At 45.8% G+C, this 23211-nt stretch overlaps 1 protein-coding gene across 1 annotated transcript; it reads right to left on the bottom strand.

Annotated features, from left to right (window-relative positions):
• Positions 1–377: 377 nt before the first annotated feature.
• VPS26B (VPS26, retromer complex component B) lies at positions 378–23211 on the bottom strand. The gene is made up of 6 exons (XM_042904254.1): positions 22535–23211; positions 13596–13752; positions 8160–8324; positions 5158–5333; positions 3156–3298; positions 378–2744 (listed from the first exon to the last, which is right to left on the bottom strand). The coding sequence occupies exons 1-6, from the start codon at positions 22755–22757 to the stop codon at positions 2598–2600; spliced, it is 1011 nt and encodes a 336-aa protein (XP_042760188.1). The 5' UTR covers positions 22758–23211; the 3' UTR covers positions 378–2597.

Here is a 23211-nt window from a genome sequence, read left to right as displayed (position 1 = left end):
CCATCAGTAAGGTGCAGGGTTACCCTCTACCATCTTCCTTTACTGTAGCAAATTCCAGGGTGCAGGGTTCTGTCTATTACCCCTACTGAAATGAACTTTTGTCTTTCTACACCAGCCTTCCTCAGATGCCCCTGAAGTCATCTGGGTCCCATAGGGCTTTAAACCACCAGCAACATCAGCACAGGTTGCCAGGTGAGAATACAGCTGGGATTCCTTTCTCAGCATATGCTTACCTAAAATGGGTGTGAATAAAACATCAGTGTTCGCCAGGGGCCACAGCCACAGAGAGGGCAGGTGTCATGTTGGATCAGGGTGGGTGTCTGTCTCCCCTTTTGTGTGAGTATAAGACAGTATAAGACAGAAGAAACCACAGAACCTGGTGGACCATGGGCACAATGCCTCCAAGCCACAGGGGCTTCCTTTAATCAGAGAGACAATTGAAACAAGTGTTCTTTTTTTTCTTCTTCTTTTTTTTTTTTTAAAATACAGCCATTGAAAAGACGACACATTAAGAAACATGTAAACACTGCAGCTGCTTAATTACAAGTTGCACTGCTTGGTTTAGTACCTATGCACTCCCAGGTATGGGGACCTTTAAAGGAGGGGGCGGTCCCTCCCCTCACTTCCACAGTCGCATAGAGAAGTAGAGAATGGGGGCAGAGTGAGAGAAAACAGAAGACCTGGCTTGTGCACAGCTCCTGATAGAATAAAAGCAAATTCTATCTTCTAGTTCTCCCAGAAAAAAAAGTTTAAGATGTTATGAAAGTTGGAAAATGAATTTGGGTTATCAGTTGGGAGGCAGAGGAACTTTCTAGTTAGAATACCAGCTGTTATGGGAGGCACACCAGAGCCTAATCTCATGATCTGGAAAAGCCAAGGAGCACACAATCTGCCTCCCCCATATCCTTAAACTCCAAACTTGATAATCCAGGGGCAGCTGGATGGGTGATTCTCTTCCCATGAGATTGTCCGTCGCACCTGAACTCGGGGTCCAGCATGGGGGGGAGCCACCTTACCTTCTGTGGTTCTGCTGTCCCCAGTCAACCTCTAGTGTCATCCCAGTGTCTTCTCCCCCCAGTCTCAGTCCTGACCCATGAGCCCTGCCCAGTCAGAGGCCCACGACTACACTGATTTCTGAGGAAAAGAGGAGTCCCCATTTTCCACACTAAAAGATGACAAAGGAACCAAACCCCCTGCTTTCCAAACTATAGAGAACTCAGACCCACAGATATTGGACTTATTGGCCAATGGGGTCTGCCTGAAGGGAAGGAAGGCCAATAGGTCATTTCCAGATGAGGCAGAAAAGGATGTCAACACCTTTACTCCAATAGGCCCGAGCACAGTGCAACAGAGGGAAGGTCCCCTTTCCTTTCATGTAACAAGAATACCCACAAGAGTTTCTGTATGTTTTTAAACAAAAACATCAATGGTCCTAAAGTCTGGTCAGCCAACTGGTGAAGGTGAAGACATAATTTGGCAAGCAGAATTATTCTGAAGTTGTGTAGCAGAGTCTTCTGCTGAGGCTCTCCTCTCCCTCCTGAAACTCAGAGAATGAAGGGGCATGGGTGACAGTAAGAACAAAACTTACAAGCCCTACTTCCCACAAATTAAATGAAGGGAGAGCAAGGAGTGATGAGGATCCATTCTTAGGGAAGCAAAGAGATCAAGGCCTTCCCGGGATCTCTTAGAGGAAACACATGCCCTTATTTGGGCTTGCTGTGGCACACAGCAGTATCCTAGAGCCACCCAGCCCTCAGGGCTGGAGAGTGCAGTCATGGGGTACAGGCAGACTGCAACCACACATAGTCACCATACTTCTGTCTTGGCCTCTTATATCCAACACTGCTGCCATCCATGCATGACACTAACCCCAGGTGTCTCTGTGCCCAGAATTTCTCACAGGTGAGGGGACAACAGCCAAAGGCCCTTCCACAAGCTTCTGTTCCAGGACGTTACTGACAAGAGTCCGTAGAAGATGGAGAAGGGAGGTGCTTGGGTCCCAGCAGTGAGAGAAAGGCCAGAAAGGAGGTGGCTTGTGGAAACGTCAAAGCACCACATCCAAGACTCCCAAAGAGGTAGCTTCCCGATCTTGAGTCTCCCTGCTGCCATTTAGGATGGGGAAGGACCAGCTTCTTTGGCCACTACCTCAGACACAGCAGAGGGGAGAATAAGATAGGACTACCCCCTGGCCCCGCTGGCAGTTCAGAATCCCAGGGACATGCTCAGGACATGCTTCCTGTATCAGGAAGCTCAGAGACCCAGGATCCAAGGATGCCTGCTCTTTGCTCCCCTGCAAGATGTGAGGCAGCCCCCCATGGAAGGCCTCAACAAAAGGCTCTTTTCCCCAGAGAGACCAGCTACCAGGATGCTACCTCTCCCTGTTCTCACATCAGCCACAGAATCTCAAGGAGACTGCCTCCCAACCCAAGCCCCTTAGGTTCTTCAGAAAAAAAGAATTTAAGTCAAAACATGATTTGTTTTCAGGTTGCAAGTAACGGGTCAGTTGAACATCACACCGTCCTCCCCTCCCCCAGCCGCTGGTGTTTGGTAGACGGGGGTGCTGGGTGGAAGCCCAGCAGCTTCTTGGCCCTGGGGGCCTACTGCCTGCTGTTGTTGTCAGACAGCTGGCTGGGGGTCCGCACCTCACCCAGGGAGGTTGTGCCTTCGAAGCGCTGTGAGGCGATGGCTGCCTGATGGGACATGCTCTTCCGTACAATGTCACCCTTCCGCCACAACACCACTTCCTGCAGAATTGGGAGAAGGAGGTGACATGTTATCTTGAGAGGGAGGCATGAGGGTGGGGTTCCCAGAGGCTCTAACTTTCTCCCAGGAATCTTAGCAAAACCTCCTCTGCTCCTCTCTCACCAAAGACAGCCACTGTCCACACCACCCAGGGCTCCTTCTGGTGTGGGCAGGAAGGGCAGAGTGGTCACTGGCCTTAGGCCTGCAAAAGCGAACTTGAGGTGTCAAGTAGGGACCCTCATTCTTGTCATGGGATTCCCTCTCAGTGAACCAACAAGTGGCACCTGGGTCTCTCTCCCCTATACCACTCCACTTAATCTGTCAGAAATGGAACCTGATCTTCACAGGGATGATACCCTTTCTGTGCTGGCTCTAGGGCAGCCAGGGGTCTCAGGGAGGTACCTGGGCCTCACCTGCTGTTTGAAGTAGCGTCGTTCCTCCTCGTCTATCAGCACCAGGTTGAGGTAATAGCGCACGGAAAACTTCTTGTTGATGTCCCGCATGGTGGGGGTGAGCTCATAGCCCGCCAGGAAGAGCCGGATCGGGATGGACTCTCCTGGAAGGGCCAGGCAGAAGTCAGAGCAAAGGGCAAAGTGACCCACCCTACCTTACACCAAGTCACTCTCTGCCCACAGCAAGGGAGGCGCCACCTGAGCGTGTCATGGCACACTCAAGGGAATGCTTCTAGCCTTTGGGAAGTTGCATTCTCTGGCTCAGTGATCTTCTGAAGCAAAAACGTGACTCTGCAATTCGATTCCAGGTCCTGTTGCATCTTCTCTCACTGTTCCAACATAGAGACCAGTGAGTATGAACAGCACAGGATACTACTGCTAAGCATCTTTTGATTATATGTAATGTGTCTAGTTGTTGTGGTTTTTTTTTTTTTTTTTGTTTTGTTTTTTTTTTAACGTTTATTTATTTTTGAGACAGAGAGAGACAGAGCATGAATGGGGGAAGGTCAGAGAGAGGGAGACAGAATTGAAACAGGCTCCGGGCTGTCAGCACAGGGGCCCGATGCGGGGCTTGAACTCACGGACCATGAGATCGTGACCTGAGCTGAAGTCGGCGCTCAACCGACTGAGCCACCCAGGCGCCCCAGTTGTTGTGTTTTAACAGGCCGATTGCCAAGCCCCAGCTAACTCATCATGTCAGTCAGCAATTTCAATGCCACCTTCCTCCAACCTAAATGGTGTATGCCCCGCAAAACACATCCCACTCTAAGATGGATAAACAGGGTGGTATAGTGATCTGAAAAAGAGAAAATCCTCATTCTGGTCCCAGTTCTCCATTAACCAGTTGTATGACTTCTGTGTAAGTCCATTGCTTTCTCTGGACCCTAATTTTCTCATGTGAAAAATTGTGGAATCAGACTACATGATATTTTAGGTCCCTTCCAGCTCTAACACTGTGCCTTTCCTAATTTAAGAGAAATGAAATTAGGACAGTAATTCTACTGAGAAAGGCCAAACTTATAATGTAGTCTAAGCTAAATATAAATGCACTTTTAATTATCTACTGTTTTGTCTTATTTCTCAGGGGAAATGACAAGTGGGTTTACTTGTACAGCTGGTGAAAAAAATGGAACATGCAGAGAGTCAGGAGAGTTCAGTCCTATCCCCCGCAAGGACCTAAAATGATGATGCCCAAGAATCAGCTGTCATTGTCCCCTCCTTCCACATGGAAGACATGTAGGAATAAACTGAATAAAACCTTGGCATCACCAAGCACTTCTAAATGAAAAAATATATTCTTCATCATCAATGGCTGCAGGGCCAGAAGAACATAAATGATTGCTACTCCCAAATAATCACAGACTCCCCAAATAACAAAGCTTGCAACTCCATTCACTCCAGATGTAATGTCAGCTCTGGGGTGGGTGGGGCGGAGGCTCACTGTTTCTGTCCCGTTCCCGGTGTGGTCTGTGGCACCTGGTAGTGCTGGATGGAGTATGTGCACTTGGTGAATGAATTCAGAGAATGAGTCATTTCACAAGAGCTAGAACTAAGGAACAAAAGTGGTTATTCTGCATTAATATCTTGCTCCCTAGTAGCAAAGAATGTCAGTAGGTAAAATGTGCAAACTATCTGCTAAACCAGTACTTTTCAAGCTTTTGTTGTTGTTGTTTTTAAGACTTGTTAACTCTTAAGATGAAATCTCCAGTACAAGCTCAATGTGTAAACAAGGCCAAGGTGGAGCTCTTCTGGGTGAAGGTAGAGAAGGAGCTTGGAGTTCCACATACCCAGCCCTTCTTTTCCTCTTTATTGGGATCCACAGTAAACAATTAGAGATGAGAAATTATAGGTGAACAGGCAATCTTACTTTAGCAGTATAACCACCCCAGGCCCCTCCATAATTCCATGCTGGGCCTGGGAGAACAGGGGAGGTGGCTGTGGGCTTGGGGGCGAAGATGCTCACCTCTCACGGGCGCCCCATCCATGATCTCATACTTGGCTATCGTGTCGTTTTCATGGTACACATTGGGGCCTGTGCCCGTCGTTTCCCGCTTGATGATATCTATCTCCATGTGCTTGATTTTGATTCTCACCAACAGGAAGTAGATCTTCCCTACAATGACATCTTTCAAGTGGTATCTGGGGAAGAGAAAGCACAGAAAACAAGATGTGTGTACAGCAGCTGACCTGTGCACATTTCCAGGCCTTCTGGGTTTTAGGACAGGGGCGCCGCCATGCAGGCTGGCTAAAGATGGGGAGTCATGGTGCACACTCACTCATATTTTCACCACAACTGCCACTGCAGAATGATTTCCCACTATGCTCTTTACTTGAATCACAGTAGTCCCTATCCCTTCCATTCTTCCGTACGTAAGCACAGGACATCTTTCCTGCATGTTATATGCTCATCTGATCTATCTCCCCAGTGCTTTAATTCTGTTTATGCCTTGTGTATTTGTGTATGTGTTGTCTCAAATGTCCTGATGTATGGGAGTCCAGCCCCACAAATACAGGAATCAGGTCTTGCTCTCTGTCTCTGAACTCCACAAGACGTCTTTTGGGAAGTGGGCCTTGGTGGCCTGCAGCAAGCAGCTTCGTCTGCTGTGGATGTGACAGGCCAGGGCATGCGTACTGCTCCATGGGCACCTTCTCTCTGGGCCCTGTTGACATGGTGTGTGCTCTGTGAGCTGTTGTGAATTCAGCCATGCTGCACGATGCTTTCTGACCTTTCAATCTTTTGAGTCAGTCTGTAGTACCAGTGGTCTGTGTGTACACATGCAGGCAGAGGGGAAAATCTTCAAACCTGAAGCTCAGAATCATGGGACGTAAGTATTGGCAGGGACTTTAGAATTCAACCTCCTTATATTACAGGTGAAGAAAAGAAAGTTCAAAGAAGATAGAACCCCTATCTTGAACCCCTGGTTCAAACCTGCACCAGATTTGAGTAGGGGACAGACACAGGGTGTAAGCCCAGGTGCCTAATTTCTAGGCTTGTCTTCTCCCCTCTATTTCATTCTGCCTTTCTGCTTACAGTCTAACTGGGAAGACTGCAGACACTCTCAGTAGATAACTTAAGAACACTTACAAAAGCAGCACGTAGGCCACTCCCAGCATTTTAGAAGGAATGCGGAGAGATCGTAGATTCTAGGGGTTTTCAAATTTTGAAAAACTAAACATTTTTCTTCTAAATCTTTTTTAATGTTTATTTTTGAGAGAGAGAGAGATAGAGCACGAGAGGGGGAGGGGAAGAGAGAGAGGGAGACACAGAATCTGAAGCAGGCTCCAGGCTCTGAGCTGTCAGCACAGAGCCCAACATGGGGCTCGAACCCATGAATCTTGAGATCCTGACCTGAACTGAAGCTGGACTCTCAACCAACTGAGCTACCCAGGTGCCCCTGGAAATTCCTTTATTCTCAATGAAATCCTACACGGAAGCACTAAAATGTGAAAAACATAAAAGTTTCACTCCTTTGGAGGGCATAGAACCCTGGTTCCTGGCTCTTCTTTCACTTCATCCTTTCTGTATGTGTTTGAAACCCATTATCCTGATCCAGGACTCCAGTTTTCAGGTGAGAAACCTGAGGCATAAAAGTGTTACCTGCTAATCTTACCCCAAGGGCAATCCTTAATGGCAGAATGGGATTAGGCTCTCCATTAGACTGTCTGCTTTTGCACAGCACAGCCTGCTGAGAGGGCAGGACAGGTTTGAACACCCAGTTCTTGATGTTATGAAATAAACTTTCTGAAGTGCCTTTCACATACCATGCTTGGTCCTGAACATATTGCTGACTGACAGCTATTTTGAGCTCCACAAGGTAGCACTGCCTGCCAACTACCCCTTTTACCAGGTGGCTGGAGCACTGGTGGGCATGCACTTTTGGTGGCTCGTTTCCAGAAGGCTCAAAGAGCCCTGAGACTGTGAGGAGAAAGGGGAAGAAGGCTGTTTCCTTACGTGTCCCTGCCTGGCCCAGATCAACACCCCCTCCCAGCTCACCCCACCCCATTCCATAGGTGGGACCAGCCAAGCAGGGCCCGTTCTGGGTCACAAGTCATTCCAGGCCAGAGGGCAGGGGAAAAAAATATGCCTTTCCCTCACCCCTGTTCTAGGAAGCATGTATGTTGCTAGTTTTTTAAAAAGCTCTGTTCCTCTCCCTTCACAGGAGAGCCAATTGGCTCCACAACACCCCCCTGCCTCCCCCTGACAACCCTGTTGCTCTTGAAAACAGTGGGTCTGATGTGAGGGTCTCCCTAGTGAGAACCCTAGTTAGAGACTCTAATTTCTTTTTTTAGCTCTCTCTGAATAGAATACACTTTTACTTTGCATGTTTGATTTTCAAACGTTTTCAGGAATGTATTATACTGAAAAGAAAGATGTCTGTGGTACATTTTTGAAGTGTCAGTAAGTTTTGTGATTTATAAGCGCTTAAATAGTTTCATGTTCAGACAGCAAACACAGTTTAAAATAGACATGGCTTCCCAAGTTGCCAGCTAAAATTTAAAGACCTTTATAAAAAGGTGTTCTTTGCTACAATTCATTTAAGCTCAGGAGGAAGCAACAAACTGTGGTCAGTGTTTGGTTTCTTCACATTGATCTGTAAAGACACACACAAATGATAACAGGAATGGTATTCTGAGATGCTTCGTGGTCATCAGTAGAAGGCAAGAGCTGTACCTGGATCCAAAACAACCTTAAAGTTTGTCTAGCTTGACTCTGAAAGACAATGCGGGGTATTTGACTTAAATGTACCTTTTTAATTGCAAACAGTTTAGTTTAAGTAGAATGAAGTTTGATTTCCTACTCTATCTACCTTTCACCAGCCTGGCACATATATTTATGGTACCATGTCAGTGAACACGTCACTTCAAGCCAGCCAAGGCCAGGACTCCACCAGCTTGCATTCTCATTAAGTACTATCTTATTAACCTCCCTCAATAGTTCACAACCATGAGGCCCCAGATACTTACTTGGATTTATTATACTCAAACTCAATGTGCAGGCAGTCCTCAATCCCAACCTCCATCTTGATGGAAGAGTTCAGCTCTGGATATGTGCTGAGTGTATGAACTACAATGTCCATCTCTTTGACAACATCATTGAGACGGCGGCTGATGGTGGCTCGAAGGAAATACCTATAGGAGATAGACGTATGGTGAACACTTCTGGTTTCTAGATGCTGCCTTTATTTACTCACCAAACAGGGCCACTGGAGAAAAGCCCTTACGGTGGTTCACCTTTGGGGTTTTGTATTCCTTTGAGAATTTACCTCAGTGGACCCTTCTCCCGGAAAAACAAACAAACAAACAAAACAAACAAAAATTAACATGCACTTATAACATGAAATTTTGTAACTGTAGCTCCAGGGAGTTCAAAGACCTTCCCTCAAATCCCTTTTCAAGCCCATCCTCTGAGCTGAGAACACTGCCCTAAATAAAAATGGTTTCTGTTTTATATGCCTATAGCAAGTTATCCTATGCCTTTCATGCTCCTTACTACTGCCTACCATGTATATTTGTGTATGGGTTTTACTTCTTCAACTAACTCGTGGCTCTTCAGGCACAGGGATTTGTCTTACACTCTTCTATTTGCATGCCTGTTTACTTAACAATATTCAATCAATAAGCATTTTCCAAGTCCCTCGAGTTAAATGGGAGAAATAGGGAATGGAGAAAGTAAGTCAGCTCTTCATTCAGCAAACGTTTATTGTTTGGCACAGGATGAATAAGATATAGTCTCATGGGAAGCTCACGGTCCACAGGGGAGGGTGGGTCAACAAACAGAAAAATTAGAACACAGAGCAAGTGCTAAATCAGATAGAGGAATCAAGTGCTAGAGAGAGAGAAAAGGGCACTCAGGCAGAGCAGACCTTAAAAGTAAAGCAGCAGAGGTGGGAGAGGTCCTGAACAAAGACAGTCTCTGGCCGAACTGTGGATCCTTGGGGAGGTGTTGCTGCAGTAGGAGACAAGTAGGGAAGAACAGAGAGACACGGCCCCTGAAGGGCTTAGTAAGCCAAGCCTGACCTCTCCAGTCAGCCACCCTAGTGCAGCCGTGTCCCCTGGACTTACTTTGTGCTAATACCCAGTGAATGGAGGAATACCCTTTTAATATCTTCTTCTAAATAAAACTTAGATAATCTGCATCACTGTCAACTGTTCCTGGAGAAAGCTGCTAACCAGATCGACTGCACATTTAGGCTACTCTCCTCTGTGTGGCCCTGACTGATGCTTGGCAATCCTTTTATTCATCTCAGTAACTTCTGCCACATTCCCCAAGACTTATTTGTCCCTAACCCTTTTCTAATTGTTCAGGCTTTCAAGCCTCCTTTCCCCCTCTCTGTGGGATTCACAGCTTTTACTCTACTAAGAGGAAGGCCTTCCAAGTCAAGATTTCTAATTGTCTCCCTTCTCTGCTTTGTGCTGTTTCTAACTTAGGGCTTAAATGTGCATCTGTATCTTTGCCCATTCTTTCCTCCTTCCAACGGCACCTGGGTCTCTCAAGACCTTTCTCCTCCTCCATCAGGCAGAATGACTTTCACTCTGGGTGCACATTATAATCACCCTGGTGGGGGAGCAGCTTCCAAAATCCTGATGCCCAGGCAGAGCTGACATGTAACTGCTCTGCAGAGGGACATAGGCATCAACATTTTTTAAAACCACCCAGGTGATTCTAATACAGGAACCTTGGTAGAGAACCACTGTCTGGTATTTTCACTCTTCAAGTTTTCCAATTTTCTCAACATATTGAATCTCTCTCCAATAAAGTCCTCCTTCTTTGAGTTTATACAAAGTCCCAAACTCATCAATCCCCCAACATTCCAGGTCTTACACTCTTGACCGTTCTGGAACAGCTGTCACTGAGGGGTCCTGTTCTAACTACTGCAGCTTCTTTCCAGTCACTACTACTCACCCCTGGCTTCTGTCTCCACCACCAGAAACTGCCCTCCTGAAGGTAACACATGGCCCCCTAGTTTCTAAATCCAGCGATCTTTTCTTTTAGCTTGTTTCTACACTGGAGTGTATAATACTTCCTCCTCTTCCTTGAAATGCTCTTTCTATAGTTCCACAAGAGGGCTTTACCCTGCTTCTCTCCCCGCCCCACCCTCTTATCCCCCCACCAAATGCCCCAATAGATCCTGCCTGGGCTCTTCTCCCTCAGCTCTCCTTCTTGAAAAATGTACCAGCTTTTACCCCTGAGCAGAGGACTCCCAACAGTGCATTTCTCTGTCCTGAGTGCCAGGCTTGCATTTCCAACTGTCTAGTGAACTTTCACACATTCTGCCAGTGCTGCAGGCTTTAAAATTGGATGAATCATTTAAAATATAAATCATCTCTTCTTCCTGATAGCCATATGTTTGCATCTCCACTCACTGGTCAATTCTATTGATATCTATTAAATTCCTCATTTTCTGCCTGGTCCCATTGTGTCTACTAAGGTAAGATGCTTAGGAAGGACCTCATACTAGCCTTCTAACAATTTTGTCTCTGCACTCCACCCATTCATCAAATAGTGTGGGTTGACTAACTAATTGTCCAAAAGAACCACTCCCTCAACCAAATATAAAGAAAGAGAAGTCCAGAATGATCTTTTCATGTTTTCCCTCTGCCTGATAAGATAAAAGCCCTTAATCTGGAACTGAAATTTATAAACTGCCCTCAACTAATTTTCTCTTCTTGACCTCCTCTCTCAACATGAATCCTGAAGTCTTCATCTAATTGGACAGCAACACTTTTTTCTCTTTTATTCATTTTGTGTGTGCATGTGTGTGGTAAAATACAGAAGGGATTTAGAGTATGCCACTCCAAAATATGCCACTCTGGTATAAGGATTATATAGAGCAACAAGAAGCAGACACAAGAAAAACTCTCTGCCCTCCCCACTCTCTAGGAGGAAGAGCAGAACATTCTTAATCATCAGAGACAACTGTTATCAGCCCAGCGACTGCACTAGAGAAATCTACATAACAAATCTTACTAAACAAACTCTTACTTTCCATTTGTTTCCCCCATATATTTACCTTCCCAGAATTTGTTGCCCCTAAAAGCTCAAAGCCCCTTTCCTTTGTTTCGTCATTTCTCTGTGAAATTATTATTCTGTTAAGATGCTCATGTAAGCTCCGACTTCTAACGACTCCATTTCATGACCAATCGCTGTGTGTATGCACAATGCACATGTGAATCAACTGGTCTGCCTTTCTCTTGCTAGCCTATCTTCTGTCAGTCTGATTTGCAGAGCCTTAGCCAGTCGACCTAAGATTGACAAAGGGAAAAAACCCTTTTCCTCCCCTACAATATATACAACAAAATTTAACATTTTAATCATACTTCAGTGGCATTAAGCACATTCACATTGTTGTGAAATCATACAGTATTTGTCTTTTTATGCTGGCTGATTTCACTTAGCATAAGGTTTTCAAGGTTCATCCATGTAGCATATGACAGGATTTTCTTCCTTTTTTAGAGCTGAATAATATTCCACTGTATGTGTATCCATTTATCTGCTGATGGAACTTACGTTGGTCCACCTGGCTATTGTGAACAATCTCCTATGAGTGTGGGTGTACACTGATGTTTGAGCCCTTGCTTTCACTTCTTTTGGGTGTGTACCCATGAATGGAATTCCTGGATCATATGGTAATCCTATTTTTCATATTCTGAAGTATCACTATTCTTTTCAACATCTTTATTTCTGACTTAAAAACATTTAAGAGCAATCCACTGAAAATATTAAATTAAATAATAGTAAGTCCCACAGGCAAGTTTAGGTGACAACTAGACAGTCCTCCCTGTTGTAGCCTTTTCTGAATGCAATTAGGAAACACTGTCTTTAGTTTGGGTAACGTCAGTGTTTAGACCTCTCTGCAAAGATTGAAAAAGAAGAGCCTACAATCACTCTTCTGACGGAAGAGGGGAGACCAGGGAGACAGAAGGAGAGGAAAGGTCTTCCTGTAGTCCGCACCATCCGAAAACCAGGCCTTGAGGTGATAAAGATGAGCTGATCTTAAGGTGGCATTAAACCTGGAGCCAGGTGTCCAGAGTGATGGAGGAAGTTGGCTTTGTCCCAGTAACTTCACATAATCTCAAGTTACATCCAAGAATCTAGAGCTGCTCTGGATTTTTAAATTTTTTTTTTAATTTTTTTTAATGTTTATTTTTGAGAAAGAGAGAGAGAGAGAGACAGAGGGTGAGCAGGAGAGGGGCAGAGAGAAAGGGAGACACAGAATCTGAAACAGGCTCCAAGCTCTGAGCTGTCAGCACAGAGCCCCAATGTGGGGCTCAAACCCACGGACCATGAGATCATGACCTGAGCTGAAGTTAGATGCTTAACCAACTGAGCCACCCAGGCACCCCCTGGATTTTTTTTTTTTTTTTTACCCAAGAGGCCCCTGGAATCAGTCCCTATCCTCAGAAACCAGAAGAATAAAAACAGTCCCATGTACTTAAATTGTGTTTATTAAATTTTTTGAAAATCTGTATTATGTTTTATTCTCCCGTCACCCCAAAAGGTGGAGGACAGACCTAGAACTAGAATCCAAATCTATTACCTACTTTTCAAGCAAGAGCTCAGAATCCCACTGCTGCTGTGTGGCAGAGCTGGACCGAGGATTCGCAGGTCCTGATGTGCAGCCCATGGTGTGCTGGGATACAGCTCATCCCAGTGTATGAAAGCTGACTATTCAGTTTTCAGGAATTTTATAAACTGGTTGTTAGACATAGCAATTTTTAAACATTATCTAAACTTGGGGTGCCTGGGTGGCTCAGTCAATTGGGCATCTGACTCGGCTCAGGTCATGATCTTGTGGTCTGTGAGTTTGAGCCCCATATTGGGCTCTGTGCTGACAGCTCAGAGCCTGGAGCCTGCTTTGGATTCTGTGTCTCCCTCTCTCTTTGCTCTTCCCTCCCTCCCTCCCTCTCTCTCCCTCTCCCTCTCCCTCTCTCTCAAAAATAAACATAAATTAAAAAAACCTAAATTATCTAAACTTAAATGGATTCTATTAAAAACAAAGGTAATACATACTCAAAACTCATTGTTTCTTAATAATCTTGCTACAGTTTACCGATTTTGTCTGCTCTTAGGGGAATTAACATCTAGTGTCTGACAGTAATGCTATGTAAAGGTGATTACCGTACATCTCTCCCCAACTCTGTAATCAGGCACCTCAGGTTGGGAGCTTAAAATTGGCCACGGTAGGAATATTTACATGACAGAAACTGACAAATGCTATAAACTAGGACTTCTCCTCCCAGAGAGTCCATTGTTAAACATTTACCAGCATGCCACTGCTCTCAGTTCTCTTCCTTCTCAATACCTATATAAAAAGACTCAAATGTAGACAGCTTCAGAGGTGAGGTGGGGAAACAGCAGGGACAAGGTGGGGAAACAGCAGACACAACTTTACAACTTACCGGAGCTTCACATTCTGGCCTGTGTATGACTCATAGGGCTTCTCCACGTGGGTGAATTCAAAGTCGAAGGCCTGTGATTGGCTAATTTCTCCGGGCCGGGCCAAATCCTTCACCAGGGACACAAACTCATGGTGGTTCCCACGGTCGTAGTAGAGCTCTGGAGAGAGAGCGTCAGCCTCTACAACCGGACCCCAAGCTACACAGGGCTTAACAAGGGGGATCCCAGGCTGCAGGACCCCCGCTTCTGAGAGACCTCTCTCCAAAACAAACTTCCCCCAGCCTTGTTTTTGACTCCTTTTCTTTTCCTAATCCCGCTCTTGCACTGCATTCTCCATATACTGGTCTCCTTCCCTCCCCACTTTCCAAACACTCGGTTTTATATAGAGAAATTCTGTGGCACAGTAAAAACCCAATATAACCCTGCTCTAGCACATCAGGCTGGTACTTTAAGAGATATATCAGGGGAACCGGTAACAAAAACACCACACTGTTTTAAAAACATTTCTAAAACTATTTCTAACTTTTGAAAGCATATTCATAGTTATTTAATCCTATCTTCCTTGTAATAATCTTCTGAAGTATCTAGGACAGGCCTTGTCACCCATTTAACAGAGAAGGAAACTGAGACATAGCATGGTTAAATGATTGGCTTAGAATTGCAGAGTTGGCTGCAAAGCTGAGATTAGAGATCTCCTGCTAGAATGAATCTGTTTTTATGACCTGGTACAATGGGAGTAATAACATAACCCACTTCGTAAGGTTCTATAAGAATTAGAGGAAGTAATGCAGGTAAAGGACTCAGAATAGTACCCAATAGATAGTAAACACTCAAAACATATTAGCTGCTGGCTGCTACTATCCCTCAAGGGAATCCATGTGGCCAATTTGATGCAGAAGTTTTAATGTTATTCCCTCCATCTTAATCAGGGGTTCCTCTACTTCAGGGAGTGCCAAAATCACTTAGAGAGTTTGTTAAAACCAGATTGCTCAGACTCACTTCTAGTGTCTGGGGTGAGGCCCAAGAATCTGCATTTCTAACAAGCCCTCAGGGGATGCTAGTACTGCTGGTCCTCCAGGGACCACACTTTGAGAAGCAGCACTGCTCTAAATTCATCCTCCTCTAGAAATAGTTCTGGCATTCGAGTCTTAATTCTAAGTTCATGTTATCAATTTATCCTATATTATTTTGTACCTATTTGTACTTTGCTATTTGAGGATACTCTATATGCATGGTCTTTAGAGATAAGGCCTATATCCCCAGGTTCCTGGCACCTCCTCAGTACGTGGCTGTGCAGAGGGGACACTTAATACTGACTATGAATATACATGGCCACATTACAGTCAAGGTACCACATCTCAAGCATTTTTGGGCTCCGGTCCTATGTGAGGCTGCAAACTCTGATAGGGTAGACCAACTGGGAACATGGTCAGGTAGAGTACACTCACTCCTTCTGCTATTGGCTGCTTGGGGATAAAGAAACAGGTCCATGGAGGGGAGTGTCTGGGACAACCGCCTACCAAACCAGCTCCCATATCTCCAGAGCACAGCAGGTAATCTCTCTCAGAACCAGAGCATCAGGGCAGTGGGGCAGAGATGCATTTGCTCAGGTCAGCCTCAGACAGCACAAGATGTAAGCCCTGATCAGGACTGAAACTTTGGGCCCAAGAAATGCAGTGTCCAGCCCTGCCCCAGGGGAGAACCATGCCCAGAAAGAGAAAATGGCTTCAAGCAGTGCTTTCAGTCTGAGTGCAAAATCAACCCCTTGCTGCCCGAGGAGCTGGTTCTGACAAACCTATTCCATGAGAAGGCTTCCACCCCTCCCCCACCCACCGCCCAGACAAGGAAGCATTCTAAAGCAAAGTGGGCTCTGTCATTAAGATTTATGCAACTCAGGAAGGTGGCAGCAGCATGGTTAATCCCAAACTAGTGCCACTTCTGTATTAATTTACATTGTATTCTGTGATTACATCTTGCTGCTGACTTCCTATGTAGTTACACTTTGATCCACTTTATATTACAAACAATCCATTCTCTCTTCCAAACACTAAATGGAATCAGTAGCAAGTAGCATTCTGGGTGGTGAGTAATACTCCACAAAGTCACTAAATGGGAGATGACACTTACAAATAATAAGGGAAAGGACAGGGAAAGGTGAGCAATCCATTGCTAGTTTTAAAATCCAAGAACTGTGCCGCCCCCCCCCCCCCGCCCCCCCGCCAATAAATGCAAGGAAGTGCAGTGAGTAGGTGGGAAGAGCCTCGGTGACAAGGGCTCCTTCACTTACTCTCCTGGATCTGCTGCTATACAAGTCCTTGTTGATGGTCCTGGAGCCTACGTGGGAACTGACCCCTTAACTGGGGGACCTGGTGTCTTAGCTCCCAAGCACTGGACTCTGCCCATAGTTTCAGGGTACAGAAGCAGGCAAGGCAGAGCCCTAGTATCCATGATCTTTAAATGAGAAATCCCAGAGTCAAGAAAAGGATGGAAAGAGAAGGATGGAAAAATAGACAACTGTGATCACAGAGCCCAAAGGCAACATGAGAAACAGAAAAGAGAAGGACCTGAGAGCGTTCAGAGAACATGCAGACTGCCAGCATCTGGGGATCCTAGCAACATTCTGCCTGACCCAGCAAGGGCACCTGGCTGTGGCCACCTTTGGTAAGAGAGGTCTTTCCCTGCATAGTGTCACATTCTCCTTAGTGCTTTTCTCCCTGGACACATGTTAATACTAGCTCCTACATTAATTGTCATGGAACAGTGGCCAGTGTGTAGTCTGAGTGGGGCTGGACTGTACTTTTTAATTTATAATTTATAAGCCATTTGCAATGCTTTTGCAAACATTGTGGTGCAAAGGGGCAGAAATAGCAGCCATACTTCACTATTTGCCACAAAGTCTGGTTTTCTCTCACATAAATTAGAACAGAAATCCCAATGCTGTTTTAGCAAGAGGTTTAGGCTATCAAGAGACTATAAATGGCCTGTATCTATTTCAAAGATGCAGTGACAATTCATCTCTAGTTCTCTCCAAACTCCAAAGCCCTCAGCAACAAGCCATCTCAAGCTATAAGTAGGAACTGGCCATGTTTTTTGTTGTGGTAACTTCCCTGTCTTGATTGTCTTTCTCAGTCCAATAGGAGGAAGTAACTTTTGTAGTTGGGATGTTTTCATGATGAAACTTGCCACCAACGGATAAGGAGTGAATTTGCCACTTTGGAAGGAAATTGAGCCAGCTTTGCATCACAGGGTCACCATTAGAGATGACCTGAGACCTGCTACAGGGCTGGAACCACGTCTGGTCCAAGCTTCACGCAGGTCTTAGAAGAAAGTTAAGTCAGCAAGGGCAAAAAGACTTCCAAAGAGCCTTGTCTTCATCCTGATTTTCCCAGCCACTGTTTGCTGACTGGCAATCCAGTCAAGATTCACGCTGGCCACACCCACCCAGATCTCCCAGACACTGGAACAGTAACAGCCCCAGGCTCCCCATCCCCAGCAAGATACAGCTCTCCAGGGCTCTCTAAGCCCTGCAACAACTCACTACTAGGCTAGAATCAATCCATTTAATCTCAATTGCCTTTTACTTAGCTTTTCATGGGTTAATGAATAAAAATACAGAAAGCCTCTGGAGTTTTTAGAAGTATACACTTGACTAGTACTGATGGGTTCAGATCCATCCAGTGGCATTAATTTTAAAAACTTTTTTAAAAAATCCAAATATTGTTTATTTGGCTTTGGAAGACAGGAGTAATCATGTCTGTTCTCCCTTGTAATTTTGACCTTCTAGTTACCTTTGGTTTATTTAACCCCATTAGTCTCCAAGGTGGTCCAGCTCTGCCTTATGTCCTGCGTTAGAGTCCCCCCAAATGAGTGCAGCGGAAAAAATGGTCTCTCTTAACAATTAAAAAACTTCCCTCTATGCTCCTTATATACCACACTGCATTCTTCTAAAAATGGAGGGCACCTGTTGGGAGGAGCACTGGGTGTTGTATGGAAACCAATTTGACAATAAATTTCACATTAAAATAAATAAATAAATAAATAAATGTTTCATAACATAAAAAAAAAAAAAAGTAGGCCATTAGCTGTCACAGTGACATGGGAGATGCCTTCACCACACATTTGTTGGTTTTGTTACAACAGACCAAGCCACTGGAAAAAGTATACTAGGTGCAAGAAGAAACCCAATATGTCTCAAAAACTTACTGAAAGTAACAGAAAACATATACAACACAGGTGAATAAATAAGACCTTCTTATACTCTCAGGGGGCACCATTCAAAGTGCAACATCCAAGCAGTTGGTGTAGGACTGAGTGGATCACAACTCGTATTTTCTTATACTCAGGGAGAAACCTGCCTCAACTTGGAATAAGAAAATTTGATCAAAGAAACATGCAAAAGCAAGCAAACTGACACCCGCTTTAATGTTTCTGTACCTAGTTCCCTCAGTGAAGATGCTGTGCATGGGTGACTGTCAGTGGGTAAGTCATCTTAGTTCTCAGTGGCCTGGAGTAAGGGCCACACCTAGCTCACCAATGCCTCAGCCACCAGCACCAGCAGGAAACCCTGTCTCCTAACAGTAAGCAGCAAAGCAAATCTGCACTCTCCCTTTCCTTCATTCAAGTAACTCTGGTTTATCTAGGAGGAGTTGGAAGAAAAAAATCTGGACCACAGCCTTTGATTCCTAGATCTGACCATGTACCATTAGCAATTATTTATTGAGCACCTACTTTGTGCTAGCCACTGAGACTAGAGATTAGCTACCGCACTGGTTTTCAGTGAGGAAGGCCTGTAGAAGAACAGTGGAAGAAAGGCTTAAGTCATCTGGATATCCTGTTTGCTGGGGGCTTTCGGAATGAGTATGAGCCTGGGAAGAAGGTCATACCTTGCAGAAAGATGTTCACAAAGGGAAGATGCCAAGATTCTAAAAGAAACATATTTTAAGGAAGTTACAAGGGTGAGGATGAAAGGTAAGGGAGAGATGAGCCTGGACAGAAAGGCAGGGCCACTCAGGAAGGAGCTGGGTACACTTTTGCCCTTCAACCAATAGAAAGTTGATGAGCAGAATTTTAAGGAGGGGACTGACAATGTCAGAACTGCCTTTTAGAAAGTTCATTCTTACTGAACTAAAAGACAAGAATGAACTGAAAGATGAGGAAGGCAAAGGCAGGAAGGCCAGTTAGGAGGGGGCTGTCAAAAGAGTTACAAAAGGCAGTAGCATTGGCATGGAGAGGAACCACAGAATAGGGACGTATCAGAGAGTTGTTGGAATACCAGCTGGGCATGTGGGAGGAGTTAGTCTAAGATGGCTTCCAGATTTTTGAGGCTGAATGGACACAGGTGACATAGGTCACAGTGGAGCAAACAGGACAAGAAGCAGGGCTGAGGCTGGAGCACAGAAAGAAAGGGGTTTTGTTTTGGATGTGTTTCAGAGGGACCTATGAGGTATCCAGGTGGCAGTGCCTAGCAGGCAGTCGGAAACACAGGCATGGAACTCAGTAGAGTTCAGGTCAGGACAAAGAAAGAGGTTGGGAATCATCAGAATATACGAGTGCGGATGAGACTGCCAGAGCAAGTTATAGAGAAGGGACAAGAAACAAAAGTTACCCTCTTCCTTTTGGAGGTAGGACCTCCAAAATCAAGACTGAGATAGCAGCTTTTCTAAGTAGGGTCTGGGCAACTATGAGGAATGGGGTCCAAAGAGGTCCAATGCAACAGAAGGCCAAATAACTGTCTCAACAAAGACTCTGTGTAGAGTCCCTCTCATAGGTTTTTACTTGCACTAACACACCTTTCGGAAAACAGTGGAAGGCAATGGGGGGGAGACAAACAAGCAGACCAAAGGGGACGCAAACCTGGTCCAAACATTTCTTATGGATGGTCTGCACAGAAATCAGGGTGACTGCAAGGTGACATGTGTTAAAGGTCTAGTGCCTGGAAACTTCTTGATGAGTCAAGAGAAAATGACAATGATCATCTTAACTCCCTTTTACTGCGTACCTATGATGTGTGCCAAGACCTGCACATCACGTATATTATCTCTGGTCTTCACAAGACCCTAGCAAAGACTATGCTATTATAAACTGAGCCCCATCTAATTTAAGTCACACTGTCTGCTTGACCCTTAATCATGTACCAGGCTGTCATTCAAATGAATACACAGGTGGGACAAATATATTTTCATCAGGAGAAAAAAGAAATTAATCATAAAGATAAAAAGGTTAATTATGTAAAGCACTTGATTTTCAAGCTGTGGAACTGTTCCCTGTAAGAAAGGAAGGAGAGAAGGAAAAAAGAAAGAAACAAACCCAAGAGACTATGGTTTACAAGAATGCTTTTGAATTAAAATGGAAATCAACAAGGAAGGTGAACAGAGCACAATGATATCAACTTTCTTACTCCAGTACAGTAAAATCTATACTGTATGTCACTCATAGAGCCAGACCAAGGAACTCCACCAAAGCTCCACCCAGTTCATTCATAGTCAAAGATGCAATGAAGGAGAAAACCACGGGACCACAACCTCGGCAAAGTTACTCACTAGCCTCGCTCTGGTGCCCTGAGGTCAGTAGACTGTCAACAAAAATAGATCATACTCTGCCTGAAGAAGAATCCCTTGACAGCTCAACATTATTCTCACAAGCTGACTGTTATTGCTGCCTTACAGGTGAGAAAGCTGAGGCCCAGAGAGGGACACAGCTTCCTCAAAGTCACAGGGTTAACACTGCCCACAGTGCTCAGAGGCTTGGGAAGAGTTATCAAGGAAAGATAAAAGGTTGGTAGAAAACCTGGCAGGGCTGCTGTCCTGGGATTCAAGGAGTTAGACAAAACACCAGGCAGGGCAGGCCCAGCAAGCAGCTTCTGCAACTTCCTTTCACTTGAACTAGAGGGAGGCCTTGTCCCCGTTCCCCAAGAACAGCTCATGTCACACTGCTGGGTGGGGGACATTCTGATCATCTTTCACGTATTGATGAGGTATCATCACCTGTAGTGATGGTATAAGACACAGAGTGTGCCTGTTTACACTTGTATTACAGAGCCAAAGAATCCATGCAGTAGCTTTAAAACTACTTGAAAATACAGATGCTCAGTAGGCAAGGACTTCTCAACTATCTCATACAATATGCTTAGCATAAAATGCTTTGGATTCACCCTATATACCTAGTGGTCCTTTACTAGGTGTGCTTTTTACTCTCCACGGGACATAAGGCAATATCTCAAGACATCTCTGTGGGTGCCTTTTAGGGGTGTTTCTGGTATCTGGTGGGTTGAAGCCAGGGTAAATATCCTGCTAAATGTCATGTGACAACAAAGAATTATCAGGCCCAAAATGTCAACAGTACTACTGTTGAGAAACACTATCCAAGCTAGAGGCAGGAAAACAAAGGGTATAAAATTCACTCTCAAGCCCCCTTCAGCTACATAAAAGGCCACTCATATTCTGGATTTAAAATAACAAAAAAGTTTCCTATGTAAAGAGACAGTATTTGACCTGATTTCATTTTCTTAAATACCAGAGGCAAATACTTCAGCCAGAGCACTATCCACATAGACTCTTTTTCTTAGGATTCCTCCTACTGTGCCAGTGTTTTCTGCCTCTGTAAAACAGGGAGAACAGATTCTTTGTTGAACTCTCAGGATGTGAGAGAAAGTATTTGACGAGCTTTCTCAGGAAGTCCTTAAGAACAGGGTTATACATGCAGAGTGTGTTATAGGGTATGAACCCTTTGATAGAAGTTTTTTTCAGCCCACAGGAGTATTTGCTGTGAATCTACTCCTGACCTAATGACACAGACCATGCATTTCAGAAGTACCTGAGAGTTTTTAAAAACACAAGACTTCAAATAGTCTTAGCATTAGAGACAACCCCACCTTCACTGGCAGCTCCCAAATCTTCTATATTGTTACCGCCTTTTAAAGTCTAGTTTTAATTATTAATAATCATGGTTGAAGACTGTTAGAGCATCGAGAAATTATGATCTTTTTTTTTTTTTTTTTTTTTTTTTTTTTGAAGGAGAGAGAAACAGAGAACGAGTGGGGAAGGGGCAGAGAGAGAGGGAGACAGAATTGAAGCGGGCTCCAGGCTCTGAGCTGTTAGCAACCAGAGTCTGATGCTGGGGTTAAACTCGTGAACCATGAGATCATGACCTGAGCCAATGTTGGTCACTTAACCGACTGAGCCACCCAGGCGCCCCGATCATTTAATTTTGGACTTAGAAGGATCATTTCTTTGTAAGAAGAAAATTCGTCAACTGAAAACTAGCATTCTAATAAATCTTAGAAACACTAGCTAAGTAGACAGAAAGACTGAAGACTGCAGAGCTGTTTTCTCAAAACACCCTTCCTTAGCTTTGAGATAACTTTTTTCTATCTCTAACAGAGGGGATCAGAGCTACGGTGAGACAGGAGAAGGGTGGGGAGCCCTCTCCATCTCCACATCTAAAAGGAAAAGCGGGTGGATGGGAGTGAACTTAGTGAGGCACAGAGGACCAACTTAACTTGGATCTGACAGCTGTGGATGTCCAGACAATGGTAAAAGCAGTACTGGATCAAGGTATCCCCCTAACAAACCCACCTGCAGGCTATGGCAGGAGAGCGTCTCACTCGGAAATCCTGGAGGCAGGAAGCAAAGCTGAGCGGCAGTTTGAAGGGACAACTAGAGTATCTCAGGGCAAGGTACCCACAACAATGAGGCTCTCGGCGGGGAGGCTCCCTGTCTTCCTCAGCCACCCCCACCGCCCTCGCGGTGCGCTGTCACTTTTGGCAGGGAAGCCGGCAACGCAGGGGCTGTCGCCGGCGGGCGGGCCTCAGACTGCAGTGGACAAGAGACTCCCACAGGCCTCATCGGAGCTGGGCCCCGAACCACCCCGCTCCCCCCGCCTCCAAGTCGGCGCTCTGGGCCGGCGTACGCGGCCGGTGAGGAAGGCCCGGGTGCCCACTCACCGATCTGCCCGATGAACTCGATCTTGATGCCCTGGTGCTCCAGCCGCTTGTTGGGGTTCTTGAGTGCGAGGCTCACCTTCCCGGAGACCGTCTCTCCGTCGTAGAAGAGGAAATATTTCTCCTTCTTCCCATCCTCCGTCTTGTGCTCGGCCCGCTTCCTACTCTCCGCATCATTCAGCAAGATTTCCACCTCCACGCTCTGCCCGAAGCCGAAGAAGCTCATCTCACCGCCGGGCTGGGCCGGGCCGGCCTCGGTAAGACCGCTCCTCTTTGCGGATCAGGGGCCCTAAGCAAAGGCCGGAGGGCTGGACGCGGGACCCAGCTCCGCTGCCAGACGGCGGGCGACTGCACTACTCCCGACTCCACGGGGAGGGGGGAGGGCCGTCTGCAGCGCCCAGGGTACCAGTGCACCGCTGCTCGCCAGTGTCCAGTGAGCCCGAGCCGCCGGCGGCAGTGAGGGGCGAGGGCGGTCAATGCAATTGGAGGGGGGCAGTGCAGATCCCTGGCGTGCGTGGCCACAGCCGCCCACCGGGTGGGGTGCGGGGCTGAGCAGCACAGATAGCCAGCCCTGGCCTCTGGAGGTGCAACGCACCGAGGTGCTTCGGCAGCTTCGGGCGGAGGTGCAGAGGGGGGCGCAGTCTCCAGCCCGGACGCGCTGAAGACACCGCGCGCATGCG

This window comes from Panthera leo, chromosome D1, assembly GCF_018350215.1.
Source record: "Panthera leo isolate Ple1 chromosome D1, P.leo_Ple1_pat1.1, whole genome shotgun sequence".
Lineage (NCBI taxonomy): Eukaryota > Metazoa > Chordata > Mammalia > Carnivora > Felidae > Panthera > Panthera leo.
This window is presented reverse-complemented; position numbering and strand designations above follow the sequence as displayed.